The 19,555-nt window shown below is 41.5% G+C and overlaps 1 protein-coding gene across 3 annotated transcripts in view; it reads right to left on the bottom strand.

Moving 5' to 3' along the window:
- The window catches only part of SPIDR (scaffold protein involved in DNA repair), a 333,236-nt gene that overhangs the window by 306,968 nt on the left and 6,713 nt on the right, over window positions 1-19,555 (bottom strand). For all 3 annotated transcript variants that reach the window (XM_075125247.1, XM_048840608.2, XM_048840607.2), the window contains 4 exons: window positions 18,207-18,362; window positions 16,792-16,870; window positions 14,382-14,567; window positions 5,944-6,110 (listed from right to left, as the gene is read on the bottom strand). In XM_075125247.1, coding sequence (XP_074981348.1) covers window positions 5,944-6,110; window positions 14,382-14,567; window positions 16,792-16,870; window positions 18,207-18,335 — 561 coding nt within the window. In that variant the 5' untranslated portion in view covers window positions 18,336-18,362. The remainder of the gene's footprint in view (window positions 1-5,943; window positions 6,111-14,381; window positions 14,568-16,791; window positions 16,871-18,206; window positions 18,363-19,555) is intronic.

Raw genomic sequence — 19,555 nt, forward strand, 5'->3', positions numbered from 1 at the left:
TTTGCATCCAGATTAGATGTTATAATTTAAAAGATAAACTGCAGGCAGGCTTATTAAGTGTGTTTTGCAAAAAAGGGTCTGCCTTAAATAATTATTAAGCCTTACTTATTCTACATAGCACATACAGAGGAAGATATGATCACTGCTCCAAGAAATTCATAATTTAGGGGACAAATTTTCCTCACTTCATTCATGTAATTAAATTTCTCTGGCCTAAATGGGACTAGTCACAAAAAGTGAGCAAATCTGGCAGCACACCAGACACAGACAATACATAGTCTAAGCACACAGGACATTAGAGGAGTATCCAGGCTCCAAGTGAGGCAGACATATATTTTAATAAAACAGAGTTAACCTACTTTAGGAGGATTAATGCTGAAGACTTCACAGAAAAGTGTTTTAGAAGGGATCTGAAGGAAAAAAAGGAGGCCATTTGGCATGGATGGAGAGAGGCAGTTCCTAGTGTAGGAGGCAGCATGGTAGGAGGCATGAAATCTGATTTAAACAACATTAGATTCTGTTTAATCCCCTGGAATGAAAATATTTAAAATTTAAAATATTTAAGAGATTAGTCTTTTTTGATTACATTAGAGGCCTTTTATCTCTGAGAGGAGGCTTTTAGCAAAGGCCACATTCTGGTTGGGTCATTCAAACCACTATTTGTAATGCAGTGACCTGCGTTGAGTGGAATAGAGTCCTCCTTAAAACATTATATAATTATACTGGAAAGGAGGTCACCATCATTGCACACCAGAATCTCCAAGGAAAAGGTTGCTAGTGCCTCCTCGACCCTTTGGAAGTTCTTGAGGAAGACCATTCTTGAGCCAGACCTCATCAGTATTGTCTGTCCTTCATTTCTTATGCAAAAAATCAAGTCAGTTATAGATAAAAGGGTTTTTTGTATCTGAGCAAAAAGCAACACGTCCTTTCCATTCCCGTCTCGCCCCCACTCCCCAAAAGGAAAGAAAACACACACTCCACCCAACTCTGGGTGGGATTTTCAAAACTGTGTGTATTGACCTAACTCTGCTCCCATTGAAGTTAATGAGACTGAGCAGAGTTAGGCCAATGTTAAGCAGCTGTGAAAATCCTATCCTCTGTTTTTTAAGTGCAGGGCCTACACATAAGTAAAAGCTGTGTACATACATCCTGGTGTAATACATCCAGCTTGTACATTTCTGTTTAAGCCCTCACCCTCCTTTTTGTTTTTAAAAAAATGATTTGTAATAAAACACGGGAGAGAAGTAATTTTCAGACTAAACCTATTGGTGCATCAAGGAAGGCATCAGTCACAAACTTATTCGTCTTTAAAAATGGCCCATGACATTAGAGGTCTAGCACACTGTAAAAATGGATAAATATTGCAGAAAAATATTTTGACAGAATTGCTAACCCTCCAGAACCTAATGGAGTGTAGCATTTCTGAGTAGTAGAAAATAAATTTCACACAAAAAAGTCTTCTAATTATGCAGACACTCCATTAGGTTTCAGAGATTTAGTAAATACTACACAAATATTGTATCTCAAATGGTTGCCCATTTTACAGTGTTAACCAACTAAATTAACAAGCAAGGATTAATCTTGTAGACAATGCTTTCCTATAGCAAACACCTCTTTTGTATTCTCAGTTCTGTTGTGTTTTTCCTCAGATAGTTTGCCTGAATTATTCCTACAAGGGTGCAAGTCCCAAATATTGCATAACATGGCAAAGTATACCAAAGCTGTAAGAAGCCACTAATTTACACTGGGGATTTACCTTCCTGCATGAGCAAGCCCCCAGAGTTAAAGTATGGCCCAGACTGACCACTCCCATGGAAATTTCCACAAAAGGGAGCTCTGTCAGAAGGAAAACTGAAAAGGAATCCTCCGAGTCCTGGTCTACACACAATTTTTGTAACAGTATAAACTATTTTGCTTAGACGTGTGATTTTTTTCTGAAGTAGTTATATTGGTACAACCCCTAGCATGGATGCAGGGGTTGTACCAGTATAGAAGGTGCAGTATATTGTTATAGCTGATTCCCCTTTCCTGTATGGAATAAACTATACTGGTATAACTACAGCCACACTGGGGTGGAGGGGGTTGTACCACTTTAACTAAACTGGGATAATGAAAGTGGCACAACTGTCATGTATAGACAAACCCTAAGTGTGTTTTCCTGGGATTGTATGAGGTGGGCATGGGGCACTCCATTCCACCTCTGCTATTTGGACTCCCAAGTTCCTTTAAACTTCCTTAATGTGGATTTCCATGTGCAGAGAGTTCATTTGAGTTCATTCTGTATTAATATTACCCTGGATTCCTGATGGTACTCTGAAGAGGGTGTAGGGGAGAGGATGTACTTACCTACACATCACCCACTGACTCCTGACATAGTATGGACAGGGGAAGATCTGCGGGGGGGGGGGAGGGGAGCCTTTCTCCCTCTGCTGGTCAGATTAGGGAAATGATTTGACAACTGAGAAGAGCTGATACACCTAATTATCTAACTCCTCAACTATTCTTATTTACAGATTTATGTAATCTTGTCTGCCATGACTATCAGTTTTCACTTGATTTCAGGGGCTCTACCACAACAGTAACAAGATTACTAGTTGTCAGAGCATGAAAAATTTACTTGTTGGCACTGAGAGGGAAGTTATTCCTAGATAACATGGAGGCCCAAACCATCAAGTTGTATAGAATTTAAATTTCTATTAAAAGAAGCTTCTAGCACTTATGATTGTGAAGATAGCCTTTCCTCTTCCTTTTGAAACAAACCAAAGCAGTACAGTCTTCCTGAATCTACAGACAGACAGCTCTAATGTTTCCACTAATGTTCATGGCTTTGTAAAACAGCAGCAAAAACGAAAACCAAACTTGTCAGTTTCACTGCTGCTACTCAGCCCTCTGGGTAGCAGCAAAATAATCAGGAATCACATTTAATGTCTCACTGCTTCTTGGGCACAAATGTAAGCACTGGAGAAATTGAAAGGGGATCAAAAACTTAAACTGGAAGGTGAAGAAAGGGTAGAGCTATGGGGTATGTCCACACAGCAATTACAAACCCATAACTGCCCCGTGCCAGCTGACTCAGGCTCATAGGGATTGGGCTAAGTGGTTGTTCAACTGCGGTGTAGATGTTTGGACTCAGGCTGCAGCCCGAGCTCTGGGACCCTTGCAGGGGGAAATGCTCCTTCCTATTTATAGCATCTAGAAGGGATGAAGCATCAAGTTTATAAGACATCTTACTAGTCAGAGCCAAATAAAAAGAGAGAAATAGAGATGGCACCACAAGCAGGTTTCAGGAACAGAGCCCTGTAGAAAACCCTGTACCTTTCCCTTCATAGCAGGGGGTGTCAGGAGGGCTAGGTTTTTCTCCAAGATATTGGAAATGGAGCCTCTCCACCCTTGTCTTTAATCTACTAGCCAGAAGCAGAAGCATCATGTCTGATGAATTATTCAAGTATTGCTACTTGTCAGCGATTCTACCCCACTCCTGATTAGTAGACGGGAAACAGAACTCTTATTCTCAGACAGATCCTTTTTTCATAATCTTGGCAAGATTCAGTCTTGGTGAAAGTAGTTGCGACTCCATTGATTTAACTGACGTAGTGATGCAAGTAGTTGCAATTTAGTTTGGCCCATTGTTTTCACACTCCACTTATCATTATTACTACAGATATACTGTTTGTTTTTCCTTTTGTCTAGAATAACATGCCATACCTTATGTCTGCTCAGATGTCAGATTTGATGTTGACATCTGTATTCATCATACCAAAAAAAAAAAAAAAACCACCCCACACACACAAACCCCTCTTGGACAATTTAACCTGCACAATCTCTAATTGCCACAACAGTGCATTAAGCTCACAAAAGCTTATGCTCAAATAAATTTGTTAGTCTCTAAGGTGCCACAAGTACTCCTTTTCTTTTTGCAATTACATAAGAGTATACAATTCTAAATCCATTTTTCTCTAGAATTCCCAAGTAATCTGTTACTGAAAAGTAAAACTGAATAGTTAGTTTTTGGCACCCTCTACTGGAAATTCTGGGAACATACTTGTACAGTACTATGAACTTTTAAATACAAGGGCTAAATATTAGAAATTACTTCAATCCAGCCCTTAAAATATGTATGCTTATTTTTATGAGTGCAATTTTGAACATCAAGTTTTTCTGCACACAAATAGCATTTGTGCACAGCAATTGTCACCCAATTTCCCAGCTGAAGCACAAAAATCAAGTTGGCACAAACCAATCCAAGATTTGGGACGTCCAAAAAATGCAGGCACCTAAAATTTATGCATGCAAATTTAGAAACAATGTTTGTAAAACTGGTGCCTAAGGATAATGGATCTTCTGTGAGAGGAAACAGGTAACCATTTTGTAAAAAACATAAGAATAGCCATATTGGATCAGACTCACGGTCCATCAAGCCCAGTATCCTGTCTTCTGACACTGGCCAATGCCTGATGATTCAGAGGGAATAGACAGAACAAGGAAATTCTAGAGTGATCCATTCCCTGTCACCCAGTCCCAGCATCTGCCAGTCAGAGGTTTAGGGACACCCAAACCATAGGGTTAAACCCCTGACCATCTTGGCTAATAGCCATTGATGGACCTATTCTCCAAGAACTTAATTCTTTTTTTAACCCAGTTATTCTTTTGGCTGTCACAACATTCCCTGGCAAAGAGGGTCACAAGTTGATTGTGCATTGTATGAAGTAGTACTTGGGTTTGGGTTTTTTTGTTTTAAACCTTTTGCCTGTTAATTTTATTGGGTGATCGCTGGTTCTTGTGCTATGTGAAGGGGTAAATAATACTTGCTTATTCATGTTCTCCGCACCGTTAATGATTTTAAATAGACCTACATCATACACCCCTTTAGTCATCTTTTTTCTAAGATGAATAGTCCCAGTCTTTTTAATCTCTCCCTCATATAGAACTGTTCCATACCCCTAGCCATGTTTGTTGCCCTTTTCTGTATCTTTTTTGAGACGAGGCAACCAGAACTGCACATAGTATTCAAGGTGTGGGCATACCATGGATTTAAATAGTTGCATTATGATATTTACTGTCTCATTAACTATCCCTTTCCTAACGGTTCCTAGCATTGTTAGCTTTTTTGACTGCACACTGAGCAGATGTTTTCAGAGAACTATCCACAATGTCTCCAAGATCTCTCTTTTGACTGGTAACAGCTAATATAGACCCCATTATTTTGTATGTATAGTTGGGATTATATTTTCCACTGTGCATTAAAAATTTTGCATTTATCAACATTGAATTTCATCGGCCATTTTGTTGCCCAGTTGCCCAATTTTGTGAGATTCCTCTGTAGTTCTTCGCAGTCTGCTTTGGACATCACCATTTTTAATAATTTTGTATCAACTGCACATTTTGCCACCTCACTGTTTACCCCTTTTTCCAACTCACTTATGACTATGTTGATTATTATAATATATATATATATATATATATATATATATATATACATACACACATATATACACACACACACACCATTATTATTATATAACAGTGTGTACCTTACAGGTTATCCTAGCAGAGGAAAGCTGCCTCAAGGTCTGATACTGAAACAGTCTGTTTTGGCACAGCACTCTTACTTTAAGGCAAAAACCCATGCCACTGAAACGGCACAAGACATTGTACAACTTTCTTATAAATTAATGATTTTATTTTCTAAATCAGATCTCATGTGATGATTTAATAACTACAAGACGCTCTGTCGACTGATCTATTCACTGACCATACTGCTTACCTATCTGTAGGTTTGGGGAAGAATGAGAATTTGAAATATTCTTGTTTGTGAAGCTCTCTTTTAGGGAGAAGAGGTAAACAAAAACAAAAAACCTCATGTCCCACCCAAATCAGTTCTTCCAAACCTTAATATGCTGTACGGTTATGTTTTGGTTTTTTTAAGCAGAAACATTTTCTCACCTTAGGAAGTTCACCTTCCTTCTCTTCAACAGGCAGAGAATTACTGCTTGCACAGGAATCAGAGTCTGATATGTCCAATGCACTGTCATCTTTTCCTGATCCATTGCATTCACCACCACCATCCCCAGGATCACTGTCCTTCTCCCAGTCAATGAATTGTGGTTCACCTTATATTTTTTAAAATTAAAGACATTTTTCTTAATAAGTCTGTGTGTTATTTATAACTATGAATTCAACAATGACAGTAAACATGCTGTTAAATTATCTCTCATTCAAAAATGTAAGTGATGTTATTTTATATACATTCAACCGATATTTTTCTTACTCTTTCCATAACACACAAAACAACTTTGATAGCATCTTCCTTAAAAAGCTCAATTCTAATATACTTTGCAGAGCTAAATAGTACAGTTATAAAATTAAATAGCAGGTAAATGCTAACTTTTGTGGAGGCAAATCTCAAGATGACAAACTGACTATTTCCATATGCAATCTGATTGGTTAACAACTCTTATTGTCCCTGAAAAGGTAGGGGTTTTTAATTATTAGGATTTATCTAGTTACATTTTCCAAAAGCCCTAGCTCACGTTTGGCTGAGTAAATCAAACAACAGAGGGTAAGAGAAGTAAAAGATAAGAGAGAAAAATTAAGTCTTCTTCAGAGATCTGAAACAAAAATAGAGAGTTGATAAACCAAAGCTACATGAAGGTTATTCCAAAAGAAAAAAAGGTACAGACTAAAGCAACAAGATGATGGGTACATCTACACTGCAGCAGGCAGTGCGCTTCTAGCACAGGTAGAAAGACACGCTAGCTCTCCTTGAGTTAGCACACTAAAAATGGAAGTATAGTGTGCGGTAGCACAGGTGGCAACTCAGGCTAGCCACCTGGGCATGTGCCCAGGGGATTCGGGTCAGTTTGTACTCAGGGGGCTAGCCAAAGCCATCACCCATGCTATCCCCAGCTACAATGCTATTTTTAAGCTCTGAGCTACTGGGCTAACACCTATCTGTCTGCAGCTGGGAACATGCTTCCCAGTTCAGGTAGCGTAGACAGAAGAGACAGGTTAATACCAGGCCCAATCACGCCTCCAACTCACCCCTTCTTTCTTCCAATTTCCCCTGAAAATAGGCCTCTTCTCTCCACTTATGGAACCCAGCTCTGTCTCAAAGAAACTCAGTCCCTATCCTTCAGTTGTACATTGGATATTTAGGCCCTTATCCTGCAAAAAAGATAATCTTTAAAGATACATGGAATCTAATTTACTTTAATGGGACTGCATCAGACATAAGGGTCTACTCATGTTGATCCCATTTCAAGACCTTTTCAAGTCAGAGGGGCTCTGTATTGTTGCAGCAGTCTTCCCTTCCCCGTGCAGTAAATTGCAGGATCAGGATCTAATAGCTTGTCTACATTACAAGTGCTAGAGCACCATAGCTGCAGTTACGCCACTACAGTACAGACACTTGCTACAGCAGTGGAAGGAGTTTTTCTGTCGCTTTAGTTAAACCACCCCTCTGAGAGGCAGTAGCTAGATCAATTGAAGAATTCTTCAGTTCACCGAGTGGTCTACACCGGGGATTAGCTGGGCTTAACTACGACGCTCAGGGTTTGAATATTTCACACCCATGAGTGACATAGCTTAATCAACCTATGTTTTAGGTGTAGATCAGGCCTGAGATTGTAAACTCCTGAGGGGAAGGATCTTGTCTTGCTTGCAAAGCATATAAACACACCATTCTGACTAAACTTGCTTGAATGGAGAGAGAGCAGACACACCGTTGTTTGTGAAGTAAGTCCATGTGAGGTTTTAAATCTAGGGGGGAGGTCTAAAGGAAGCATGGTTAGAACAAATAAGGAGTTGTGGAATTGGTCAAAGCTGAAAACAATATGAATATACTTTCTTGTATGTGTGAGGAAGCAGGCTGAGGTAGCAGCACTTGTTGGATCATATTAAAGAAGTTCTGTATTAAAATCACAAATGAGTTTGATTCCCCATAGTTTAAATTCCAGGGTATTACTAATTAAGAGGTCTCTCGGTTTTTGGTACTGTTTCTCTCCCTCTATGTGTGAAACCTGCAAGCTGCTAATTGCGTTAGTACATTCTAAGACAGAGTCTGTTCTCAAAGCAATTCACACAGAGAGAGACTCAAAGCAATACTCTCTAACAACAGAAACAGCACCCAGAGACTCCCCGCCCTTTTGTTGTATTAACAATTGTGATTAAAATAGAGATAGAGGATGTATGTGCATGGATGCTTGGTGTGTATAATAACTGAATGATCAGGGAGGTGCCAGCCTAAGAATCCAGTGTCCATTGGCTGAAGGAGGAGTCAAGTGGAAATAACCACAGGACCCCCGGAGGGCAGACTGGTATCCACCCAACAGCCTCAAGAATGGGAGAACCAAAGAACAAGATAACATCTAGCAGCCCGGAGCAGTCAGGAATGTGCTATCTGCTGATTGATTCAGCAACAGCATGATGAAGCAATTCCCATAGACTGGCATAGGAAGAAATTCCTATAACAATGGACTCTAGAAAGTGAGAACTTTGGGGTCCGATTCTGCAAACCAACTTCCAGGAGTATCAGATGAGCATCTGACAAGGTCCTGCTCCCTCCTCATGTCCAGGCCACCTGGCCAATGGCTTGGCATGAGCAACTCTAAGGCTGGTAACTATGATAACAACCTTGCAGAACCTGCGTGTGTGTGTGTGTTTGTATGAATGAATGTGTGAATAAATATGAGACTGAATGGAATGTTATAGCTATAACTAACTGCTTACTATGATTCTTTCTGTATCCACAATAAATGTGGTATTTTGCCTTTTCCCCTTTAATAAGATCCTGCTGGTTTTTATTTTATTGGTATAACACACTCTGTTCATGCTGATGTCTGGAGACATGGTAGTTAGAAAGGAACATTGAGAACCAAAGAAAGTTACTACAAAATTGCATACTAATGGTACCTGACCCCAGTCAGAGTAAAGGTAGTTCACAGAACTGGTAAGTGAACTGAGAGAGGGCAATTCTTCTAGTGGTTTTGAGCACACAAGATAATTCCCCCGCCCTCCCCAAACCATGCAGGAAATAAAAGACGAGGTCACTCACCTTGTTCAGCCACTGTGGTTCTTTGAGATGTGTGTCCCCCACCATGGGTGCTCCATCTGAGGTGGGCATGCTTCTCTGAAGCCTTTGATTGGGGATTTTTCCACTAGCAGAGTCAGTTTATCCCCCGCATGTGCTCTTACAACCTCCTGCCATGCTCCAAGCACATATAGTGCTGCACAGGTGAACTTCGCACAGCTCCTACTCTATCTGCGTGTTCAACAAGAACAGTCCAAAGCAGAAGGGAAGGAGGGCAGGTGGTGGAGCACTCGTAGAGACACACATCTCACCGAACCACAATTACTGCACAAGCCGAGCGTAGCCTTTTCTTCTTCTTCTTCTTCTTCTTCGAGTAGTAGTGTCCCTTTGGTGACTCCCAAGCAGTATCAAGGCCAAGACTGAAGACAGTACAGTAGAACCAAGTGCCGCATCAGATCTAACAGCATAGACCAACGCACTTTGTTTAGAAAAGGTATGCACTGAAGCCCAAGGAGCAGCTCTGCATATCTCAGAAACTGGAATGTTTTTGAGTAACGCTGTGAAAGTTGCTTGTGATCTGATAAAGAGAGCTATAATCCTTTGGGGATGCAAAGCACCATCTGCATCACACAAGCAGTAATATACCCAGCAATCCATTTCAAGAGACTGTGGTCCCTTTGATTATTCTGCAATGGACACAGAGTCTAGGTGATTTCCGAAATTGATTGGTCCTATCCAGATAAAAGGCCAATGCCAAATGTACATCTAACATATAAACGGAAGTCTTCCTCTGAGATTTATGTGGTTTAGGAAAAAATACCAGTAGGTGAACAGACTGATTAAGATAGAAATCCAACAGCACCTTAGGTAAGAACTTTGGGTGCAACTGTAGGAAGACCTTGTCCTTGAAAAATATTGTAAATGGGGTGAGGTCTGACATCCAGCTTCTTCAACCTTGTGGGCTGACATGATAGTTACTAGAAAGGCCATCTTCATAGATAAGTGAAGCAAGGAGCAGGTCACCATAGGTTCAAATGGAAGTCCCATAAAGCTATCTAAATACCAGGTTGAGATCCCAAGTCAGAGTAAGATCCTTAACCTGGAGCTAGATTCCCCAGACCCTTAATAAATCTTAAGGGCATGGGATGTGCAAAAACAGAAAACTCCACTAGCGGGGAATGAAAAAAAACTGATATCGCAATGAGGTTAACTTTAATAGAGCTAATTGATTTTAAAAAAAATCAGGTTTAAGTCCAGTAATTAATCCAAGATAGCTGAGAGCAGAAAAGATTCAGGCAGAAGCCAGTGACTAACATCAGTGGTTGAATCTCTTCCATTTCTGAAGGTAAATAATTTGAGTTGACTTCCTTCTACTGTTTAGTAATACTTGTACTCCTGTCGAACAGGTAGATTCTAATCCCATGAACCATCTAGGACCCATGCTTGAAGAAGGACCCCCCCTAGTTTCAGGTGAAGCACATGGCCCAGGCCCTGGGAGAGATGAGAGGCTGTCAGAAGTCTGAGCACCAGTTGGACACACAGGTGAAGCAGGTAAGGATATAAAGTTTGCCTCAGCAAGGTCAGTGCTATGAGGATAAACCTAGCTTTGTACCGGCGGATCTTGTTTATCACTCTTAGAATTAGTGGTGTTGGAGGGAATGCATAGAACAGGCCCTTTGTCAAAGGAAGGGGACAAGCATCTCCCAAAGAGAGGCGACCTACGCCGCCTCATGAGCGGGATAAAGGGCACTTCCCGTTGTTGGATGTGGTGTATAGGTCCACCTGTGGAATTCCCGACCTCTAGAATACCCCAGGAAGGATTTGGGAGTCAAACTCACATTCATAGTCCTGGAAGAAGCACCTGCTGAGAATATCAGCAGTGACATTCTGAACTCCAGGAAGACAAAATAGCTGAGATTTGAATCTGATGGGCTATATACACAATGGGCTTTATAGCTTCAATGCACAGATCCAGGCACATTTCATTAATGGGTAATGCAACTTGGATGGGTGTCACCAGCTGCAAAATGTCCTGGAGCTTGTGATGTGACTGTTTACCTCTTGAGGAGGTAACCTGGAGTGTGTCCACCATCCTCTTCACAAGGACCTGGAATTGATGAAAACTGTCAGCTATTCATGGTGGTGGAGGCATGACTCTCTCATCCAGAGACAAAGATGATATAAAGATTTAAGGGGTAGCCTCTTTGTCCACCCTAGCTTCCTGTTCCTGAAAAGGTCTTCTTGTGTTGGGGCTTTGGTGGAGCAGACAGTTTCCAGATGCAGTGGAGTTGGAGGTCAGGCAAATTGCTGCTGATACGCTGCCAAAGGATACCAGTAAGGCCATAGGGGAAGCCCATGCGAGAGAGGGGGTAGTACTCAGGACTGATCTCTACACCCCTGACATGGGCAAGGGTCTTTGTTAAAGTATGGGTTCCTCTAATGATGTGTAAGGGAACCCTACACTGATAAGGAGGAGACAGACTGAGGAGGATGAAGGAGTTCTCCAATGTCCTCCAATGGGGTGACTCCCAGGAGAAAAGGTTGGACAATTCTGTGGTACCAGGAAGCAGTGGTAATCCAGAGACTGAGGTCATGGTACGAAGAGTCATTTGGTACCCATAAGCAGTGGCTTGTCTAACACTGACGGAATTCCTGTGGCACCAAGTGGGTTGGTACTGACAAAGCAGTTGACTTGGGAGATACCATTGGTTTGTAGCATGTAGGTGCCGGGGCAGAAGGTGTGTGCTTCGATTTTGTTGGTACCGATAGAGTCAAGTGGGAGGGCACCATTGGTAAGTCTGAAATAGATGGGCAGTAGTACCAGGGCTCTGCCAGCACCATCTTTCCCCAAAGTGCTCCATGATCTTCCTGCTCCGCCGGTACTGGAGGGAGGGTCGTTCGCTTCCACGGCACCATGTCGAGAGGTCAAGGCCTCAGACACTGTAGACTTCACAGAAGATCAGGACTTCTTGGTAGCTGGCTCCTTCTGGTGGGAGACCAAGCTCCTCCTCTTTGGAGCCTTATCTTAGTCCTGTGAGATCTTCTCAGGCACTGGAAGAGGTTACTCTGAAACCTGGATCTGTCTGGAGACAGATGTACAGGGAGGGAGGGAGAGAATCTCCTGACCTGACTTGAAAGTGGGTTGAGGGGAGTGATCCCAGCAGCAGCTTCAATTTAGTCTCCTGATTCTTTGGAGCTCCAGATTTTAAGAGCCACACAAAAAATTACCCATTTGGGAGATATAGGACTCTCCCAGGCAATGGATATACTAGAGTGGCTGTTGCTGATTGGGATAGTCTCCTGCCAGGAGAGGCAGCATTTGAAAGCTGGTAAGTCCAGCCAGGCCAAATAAAGTCCCCAGGAAAAATGGGGAGGAAAAACTGGGGAAAGAGGAAAAACTGAAACCTCTTACAACTAATTCTATACTACCAATAAACAAAAACCACAAAACACACTGAGGCACACATGAGACAGACACATTAGCGCTCCATCTCAGGTTGAGGGGTAGAGAAGGAACTGAGGGCAGTTCACATGTGCAACCCTACATACCCTTGGAGTGCAGCACGAGGTTGTATATAGCACGTGTGTGGGCCAAACAGACATTGCTAAAGGAAAATCTCTAATCAAGGGCTCGAGAGGTGCTTGCTCACCTGAAGCAAAGCACCCATGGGGGACACTACTCAAAGAAGAAGACGAAATCAGTTTGTTCTAGTCACATCGATCCTTGACTGAATTTGCTAACTGTTCAGTGCCTGGGCATATAGAATATTACAAAATAAAGTGATTTTGTATGTCTTAGAAGCCACCAGGTTGGCAACTACTATTCAGTAGGGAAGGGGTTCTCATGTTTTGGTTTTTTTTGCTGAAACGCCCTTTTAAAATATTTCAAGCTGTGATGACAATCCCCAAAAAGTGACAAGCTCCCAGCAATACCATGCCACCCTTACTTCTGTGCTGCAGTTGGCAAGGGTGCTGCCTTCAGAGCTGGGCATCCAGCCAGCAGCAGCTATTGTGACACCCCCCCCACCCCACCCCCCACACACACACGTCTTGTGACCCACTTTTGGGTTGGGGCCCCCAGTTTGAGAAACACTGCTGTAGGGGATAGTTGCCCCAAGCACAGAGTATTATTTTGAGGAGGAAAAAGTGATATAAGCAAGAAATAAAATGTCAACTATTTAGAAATCTGGTTGCTGTTTATTAATTATTTAGAGAAAAGTCAAAGGTTCAGAAGCTTTTTTGAATTAGAAAAAATGTACAGTTCAAAATTATTTCTCTCTCTCTCACACACACACATGCTAAAAATCAAATTGAAAAACACTCTCCACCCTCGCAATCCACTACACCCTGGTGGTTTATATTCAAGGAAGAGAAACCCCATGTTCATTAAAAGTATTAATTTTGTTCCACCATTGGCAAGGTTAGATTTGTACCACACATTTCATTTTTCACTATATATATTTACTGTAATTACCTGATATTTTAAAGCAGTATATTACCAAAGGAAATGATTAGATGTTTATTTCTTTACCTTTGGTTCTCCACCCATAGACAGTTAATGTAGATCAGAGAAGAATATGCAAGAGTGGCACATGGGTTCATTCAGATTAATTCTGCTCTGCTTGTTAATATTTAGGTGAAGAGTTACAAATTTGTGCACAAAGCATAGCTCTTTTTCTTCTTTAATTATGGTTTTGTCTCTCTTTAGACACTGGGGGCAGAGAACAATTAACCCAACAGAAAACTTATTAAGTCAGGGAGAAAACCTTTCATTGGACCAGAAACTCAAAGAACCATGGTGTACTATATGTGAACGGTGTACACCAGGTGAGCAATAAAAATTGATAAAAATATCAGATGTAGTGAATTGCAGGAATACTCTATATGGAAATCTAGGCTTGATTTACCAGATAGGCACAGGAAGTGCCATTTACCACCAGCTGTATCTGCAGGAGTGTAATGGTTGTGTGGGGACTGGTTGTGTGGGGACTGAAGGCCTGGGGGTTCACAACTCCACAAACAGCATGGACAAAGGAGTTAGTGTACCATCCTATAAAGAGTAGGTCATCCTATTTCAATATATTATAAATCATTTTTATTTGTATTGGACAACTATTATCCCTCGCCATTCCACCCTTCATACTTTAGTATATAGTTCACTTTTGCTAAAGCTGTTTAGGGCCCATTCTGGCTCCCACAGAAGTTAGAGGGAGTTTTTCCACCAACTTTAATTAGAGCAGGATCAGAGCTGTAACATTTTGCAATAACTTCAACTGATTTTCCCATAAAATATTTAAAATCCAGCAAACACAGGATTTCTTTCCAAAAAGCACTTGCAAACATTTGAACTCACCTTCACTACTCCTGTCCTCTGACAATAAGTTATTCTTGCTGTAAGATTTCTGTGCTTTGGAATGACGACTCTTTTGGTTATACAACCTTGAAATCAATATTTTATTCTCATCATCTGACAAGTCGCTACCACTAGAGCTCCATACTATGTCCGCAAACTCCTCTGGGTTCTCAACAGTAGAAACTCCTATCAGAGAGTATGAGACAGTGTTAGTATATAACAATATGAAATCAATAGGAGTTTCTAAACTAGTGAATTTAAAATTAAACTTGCATTCTTTTTGAGCTGAAATAAATCATAAATCCTGTCCCCCCAATATCAGGTGCAACTATTTGAGTATCCACACTTAATACTAAAATATTACAGCATTACCACTTACACTTTTAAAATATAAAGCATTATCTATCTTCATTACAACTCTGTGAGGCCAGTATTAGCATCTCCATTTCCAGAAAGAGAATGTGGGGCAGAGGGGTCACATGACTTGGCCAAGGCCACAAAGCAAGTCAGTAGCAGAGCCAGGACTAGAAATCTTGACACAGTTCCCTGCTCATTCCTCTGGATCACATTGTTACCTCCAGGCTCCATCTCTGCAGAGACACTTCAAATACAGTATTTGAAGCCTCAAAGTAAAATCAGTTTTTGGATTTTTTTTTTTTAAGTATGTGTGGTAATTTACACAAAAACTAATAATGTGTCATCATTAATCATAACAACAAAAGTTAAGATGCAGAATTGTAGAGCCTTTCACTGTCATAGCAAAATTAGAAAAGGCAATTAAACTGCTCAGGAGTAACTAAGAACAACAGTTCATTCAGAGACAACTGGTGAAACCAACGTGTTTTCAGAGATAAAGTAAAGACAACTGATGGGTATTCCAAAATACCTTTTACCCATTATTATTAATGCATATAAAGGAAGAGGATTACAGCTTAGTAGCACAATGAATTTCAGTTTACAGGCAGGCACAAGGCAAATGAGATCTCTTACTTCCTTCCACTTTGAAGTCTGATCTCTCATTCTGAAAAATCCAATTGTTGGGTATCGGTACTGGAGGAAAAAACCAAAATCACCTTCTCCCACCCGCAACACAGATTCCTTTCAAAAATCTGGAAAAGCATAATTTTGAACTCCAAGATAGCATGTAGAAGAGATGCCCATTATCTTACTTATTTTTAACTCAGGGAACCCAACGGAAGCAGCAGAGCCTCCGGAGCAGATAGAGAGACAAAGGCAAGACTGGAGACAAGGGGTTAGAAGTGACACACCTGAAGAGAGCCTGCAAAATCTGTGGGGGTTTCAAACTCCTGTGAGGAAAAGTGGAAAGAGTCTGCAGCAGTAGCTTCCCTACCTTGCATCTATAAGGAAGAGGGGACTTTGATTGGCAATGGAGGCTAGGAGGTTAGGGAACCACTATCCCAGCGCATTTTGTACATGAATGGAGTGCTATCACTGGCTAACTCATCAAACTCCTTCTCATGGAATTATAATTTAAATTCTCCTGAAGTTTCACCTAGATAAAGCATTATTCTTCACTTTTTAATTGTAAACCAATATGTAACTCTTCTAAGAGTGCATAGTAACGCTGACATGTTCTACCAGAGGTAGCTGCATTTCATCAATGGCTGATTGCATTCCTAAATAAAGTCTAGGGCTTTTTTGGAATAAGGTGTATTGCCATATTTTTTATTTATATATATATATATATAGTGTGTGTGTGTGTGTGTATACACACACACACACACACACAAATTAGAACTTATTTTACATCATATCTAGGCTCTTTTTGAACTGTAAAGTCAAATCATCCCTTAAAAATTTACTGTTATGGCTGCATCTATTTTTGTAATTCCTATCACGATAGTAGTTGCTCCATGCAGCTATCCTGGGTGTCCTCACACAAAGGGAAAAGGATATGAAAGCAGCAGTGCTGCTGCTGTCAATCCAGCTGATAGGGTCCATTTTCTTTTCCCCCCAGCTCCACCTTTAGTCTCCTTATTTATCTGTCTCCAGGTGGAGTACACAACTGCCTCTCCTTCCATCTAAACACTTTAAGCGTTGTTTTTTTTTAAACTGTGAAAAAACTTTAAAAATACTATCCCTGGCAGGATATGAAGTGTACAATATATGAAGCATTAGTAGAGCTCCTTTCGCACATACAAAAGCAGTGGCCGAGGTTCCCGCCTCCCTTCAGGATCTTTATCTGGAGATCAGGGGAGAGGGAGACCAGGAATGCAGGTGCAAGTGGGATAGGATCAGTTCTATTTCTTCGAGAGATCACCCTCTGTATGCATAGACTATGCCAGTAGGTGGAAGCAGCTGATCTCACAGATAAGAACTCAGAAAACTTCTATGGACAATGCAAACTGATAGATGCTTCTACAGTGTTAATGTGAAATAGTGATAGTACCTAGTGTGCCTTCAGCAGAGGTAAGCAGTGGCCCAAGATGCTTATCAGCTCTAGACTTCTTTTCAGAAGATTCTGATGTCTACATGACAAAAAAATATAGATATATATATTTTATATACGCACACCAAATGATTAAAGGAACAAGGTAATAGAATAGTTGTATGTTACAGTGACTATTATTTATTCACATTAACATGGCAGTTCACTTTCAAGTCAGTGAGCTTTATATTCTATTAAAAGCATTATATATTAAGCAGTCCTACTGATTCTGAGTAATTCCCTCACACTCTTCCCAAGGAACAACAACTTCAGAATTGCATAATCTCTGCTCTGGGTCAGGAAAATATCCACTCTCCCTGCCCAAAGCACTGACATTACATTTTACCAGGGGTGGGGGGTAGAGATAGGCAACAATTTCACTCTAATTCCAACGTGGGAGAGCAGGCTGAAAGTTGGAAAATATGATCCTTAACATATTCAAAGGGGCAGGGAAAGAAGCATGCAGTTGTATTGACTCTGCTCTTATAAAAATCTCACAAACCAAGCACGAATGGGCCTGGCCAGTACTTGGATAAGAGACTACAGGGAAAAAACCAAATGCAAGAAGATGCAGAGTTGGAGATTCAGTAGATAGCATTCCTTCAATCTCAGCCAGAATTGAACAAACATCCCAGTAGAGTGACCAGACAGCAAGTGTGAAAAATCGGGATGGGGGTGGGGAGGGGGTAATAGGAGCCTATTTAAGAAAAAAGACCCAAAAATCGGACTGCCCCTATAAAACCAGGACATCTGGTCACTCTACATCCCAGTGAGGTAATAGAGGTAAAGGTACTGCAAATGCCATTTTGAATGAGACATAAAACTAAACTATCAACTGAAATACGCCGTGAACTGTTGTTGAGTGTTGCTGTGAACTTTTAAAGAGCTACTGTATTGCATCCCAGGAACGGATGAAATTATTTTTTGATACTATAAATATAGTTTGGAAATGTTTGAGCTCTTTCCAGATGAAAGGTACTGACCAGGATAAGTGTAAGATACCATCATGTGCAGAGAGAATTACACTTTGGAATGAAAACCAATTCTGTGCAGTCTTGTTTTCCAGTTCTGCTTACCTTGTCAACTCAACAATATGCTGTTGACACAACTTTTGAGTGGTGTTCCAAGAGGAGGAGGACAACTGACAATATAAGCAAACATGGGGAGAAGAGATAGAACACATGAAATTTCAACTGATAGAAATTTTGGGAGAGGAGCTACGAGCCACATTGAAGCCTCAAGGGTTTGTTGTATGTTTGCTATAAACAGTAGGTTTGTTATTTTTGGATTGTGCATAAAAAGCGAATTTGGGGGGGAAGCCTTATGATCATCAGTTTGCATCTCTAGCCTACACCACAGGTTAACCAGGATTTTACCTCAAGCATGGAAGTGCTCTGAAATCCATCGCCACACTTAAGCCATGCGCTGGAAATGGAAGAAGTAGCTACTGCTGTCCCAACATTTGCTTTTCTCAACGCTAGAGGTGTCTCATCCGGAAAAGACATACATTCAGCATCCCAAGCTCGTTTCCTCTACAAAGAAAATTGTAAACCCATTAAACTATTGAGCGTTCATATTTAATTTTATTTTAAGTACAATAAAGTCTAGTTAATCTGGATCTTGATTCAAAATATAAAGAATACTTATCAAAGAACTGCATACTTGGTTTGAATACTTAACAAAGAATTGTAATTTCTGCTTTTCAATAAATTGGAGGGGGCTCAGAAAAGAGCCAGGAGAATGATTAAAGGATTAGAAAATATGCCTTAAGTGTGATAGACTCAAGGAGCTCAATCTCTTTAGCGTAACAAAGAAAACGTTAAGGGGTAACTCTATCAGTTTGTAAGTAATTACATAGGGAACAAATATTTAATAATGGGCTTTACAGTCTACCAGACAAAGGTATATCAAGATCCAATGGATGGAATTTGAAGCTAGACAAAGCGGAGGGGCGCTGTGGGCGCTGGGAAGGGGGGCGGGGCTGCAGGTACTGGGGAGGCGGGCACGGGTTCTTGGGAGGCGAGTCACAGCCCAGAGGGGAGCTGAGGGTGCTGGGCCAGGGGGTTGCTGGAGCTGGCTCCCTACCCAGGTCCTGGTAAGCGGCAACAGCAGCTCCCCACTCCACGTGCTGCCTCCGCTCTCCCCCAACCCCTGGTTCTGCAGCTCCCATTGGAGCTAGGGGAGCTGAGGGAGCGGAGCCCCCCACTCAAGGTAAGCACTGCCCCACACCCCAAGCCCTTACCTCCCCCCACACCCAAACTCCTGCTGCTGAGGGGCAAGGGGGCCTCCGAGACTGCCCCAGCAGCAGCCGGTGCACCTGACCCAGGGGCTGCCTGAGCTGCTCAGACGGCTCCTGGGCCAGCCACACAGGGCTGTTGCAGAAGTCAAGGAAACCATGACTTCCGTGACCTCTATGACAAACACAGAGCCTTAACTATAATCAAATCTCATGCTTTATCTGGTCACCTGCAGGAGGCAGAAAGGATTTTTTTTCACCCAATGCACAATTGTCCAGACATAACTAGGTTGCTTTGTTTGTCTCCCTCTCCTCCCCACCCTCCTCTGAAGCATCAGAGATTGTCCACAGCTGGAGAGAGGACACCAGAAGGTGTGGGCCAGTACTCTGAAGTTGTACAGAGAATTGTCAGCAGTTAATCCACCCCCATGAGAACTTCAGGAACTATGTTGATGGAAGAAGCCCTCCTGTTGACACAGCGCTATCTGC

Source organism: Caretta caretta, chromosome 2 (assembly GCF_965140235.1).
Source record: "Caretta caretta isolate rCarCar2 chromosome 2, rCarCar1.hap1, whole genome shotgun sequence".
Taxonomy (NCBI): Eukaryota; Metazoa; Chordata; order Testudines; family Cheloniidae; genus Caretta; species Caretta caretta.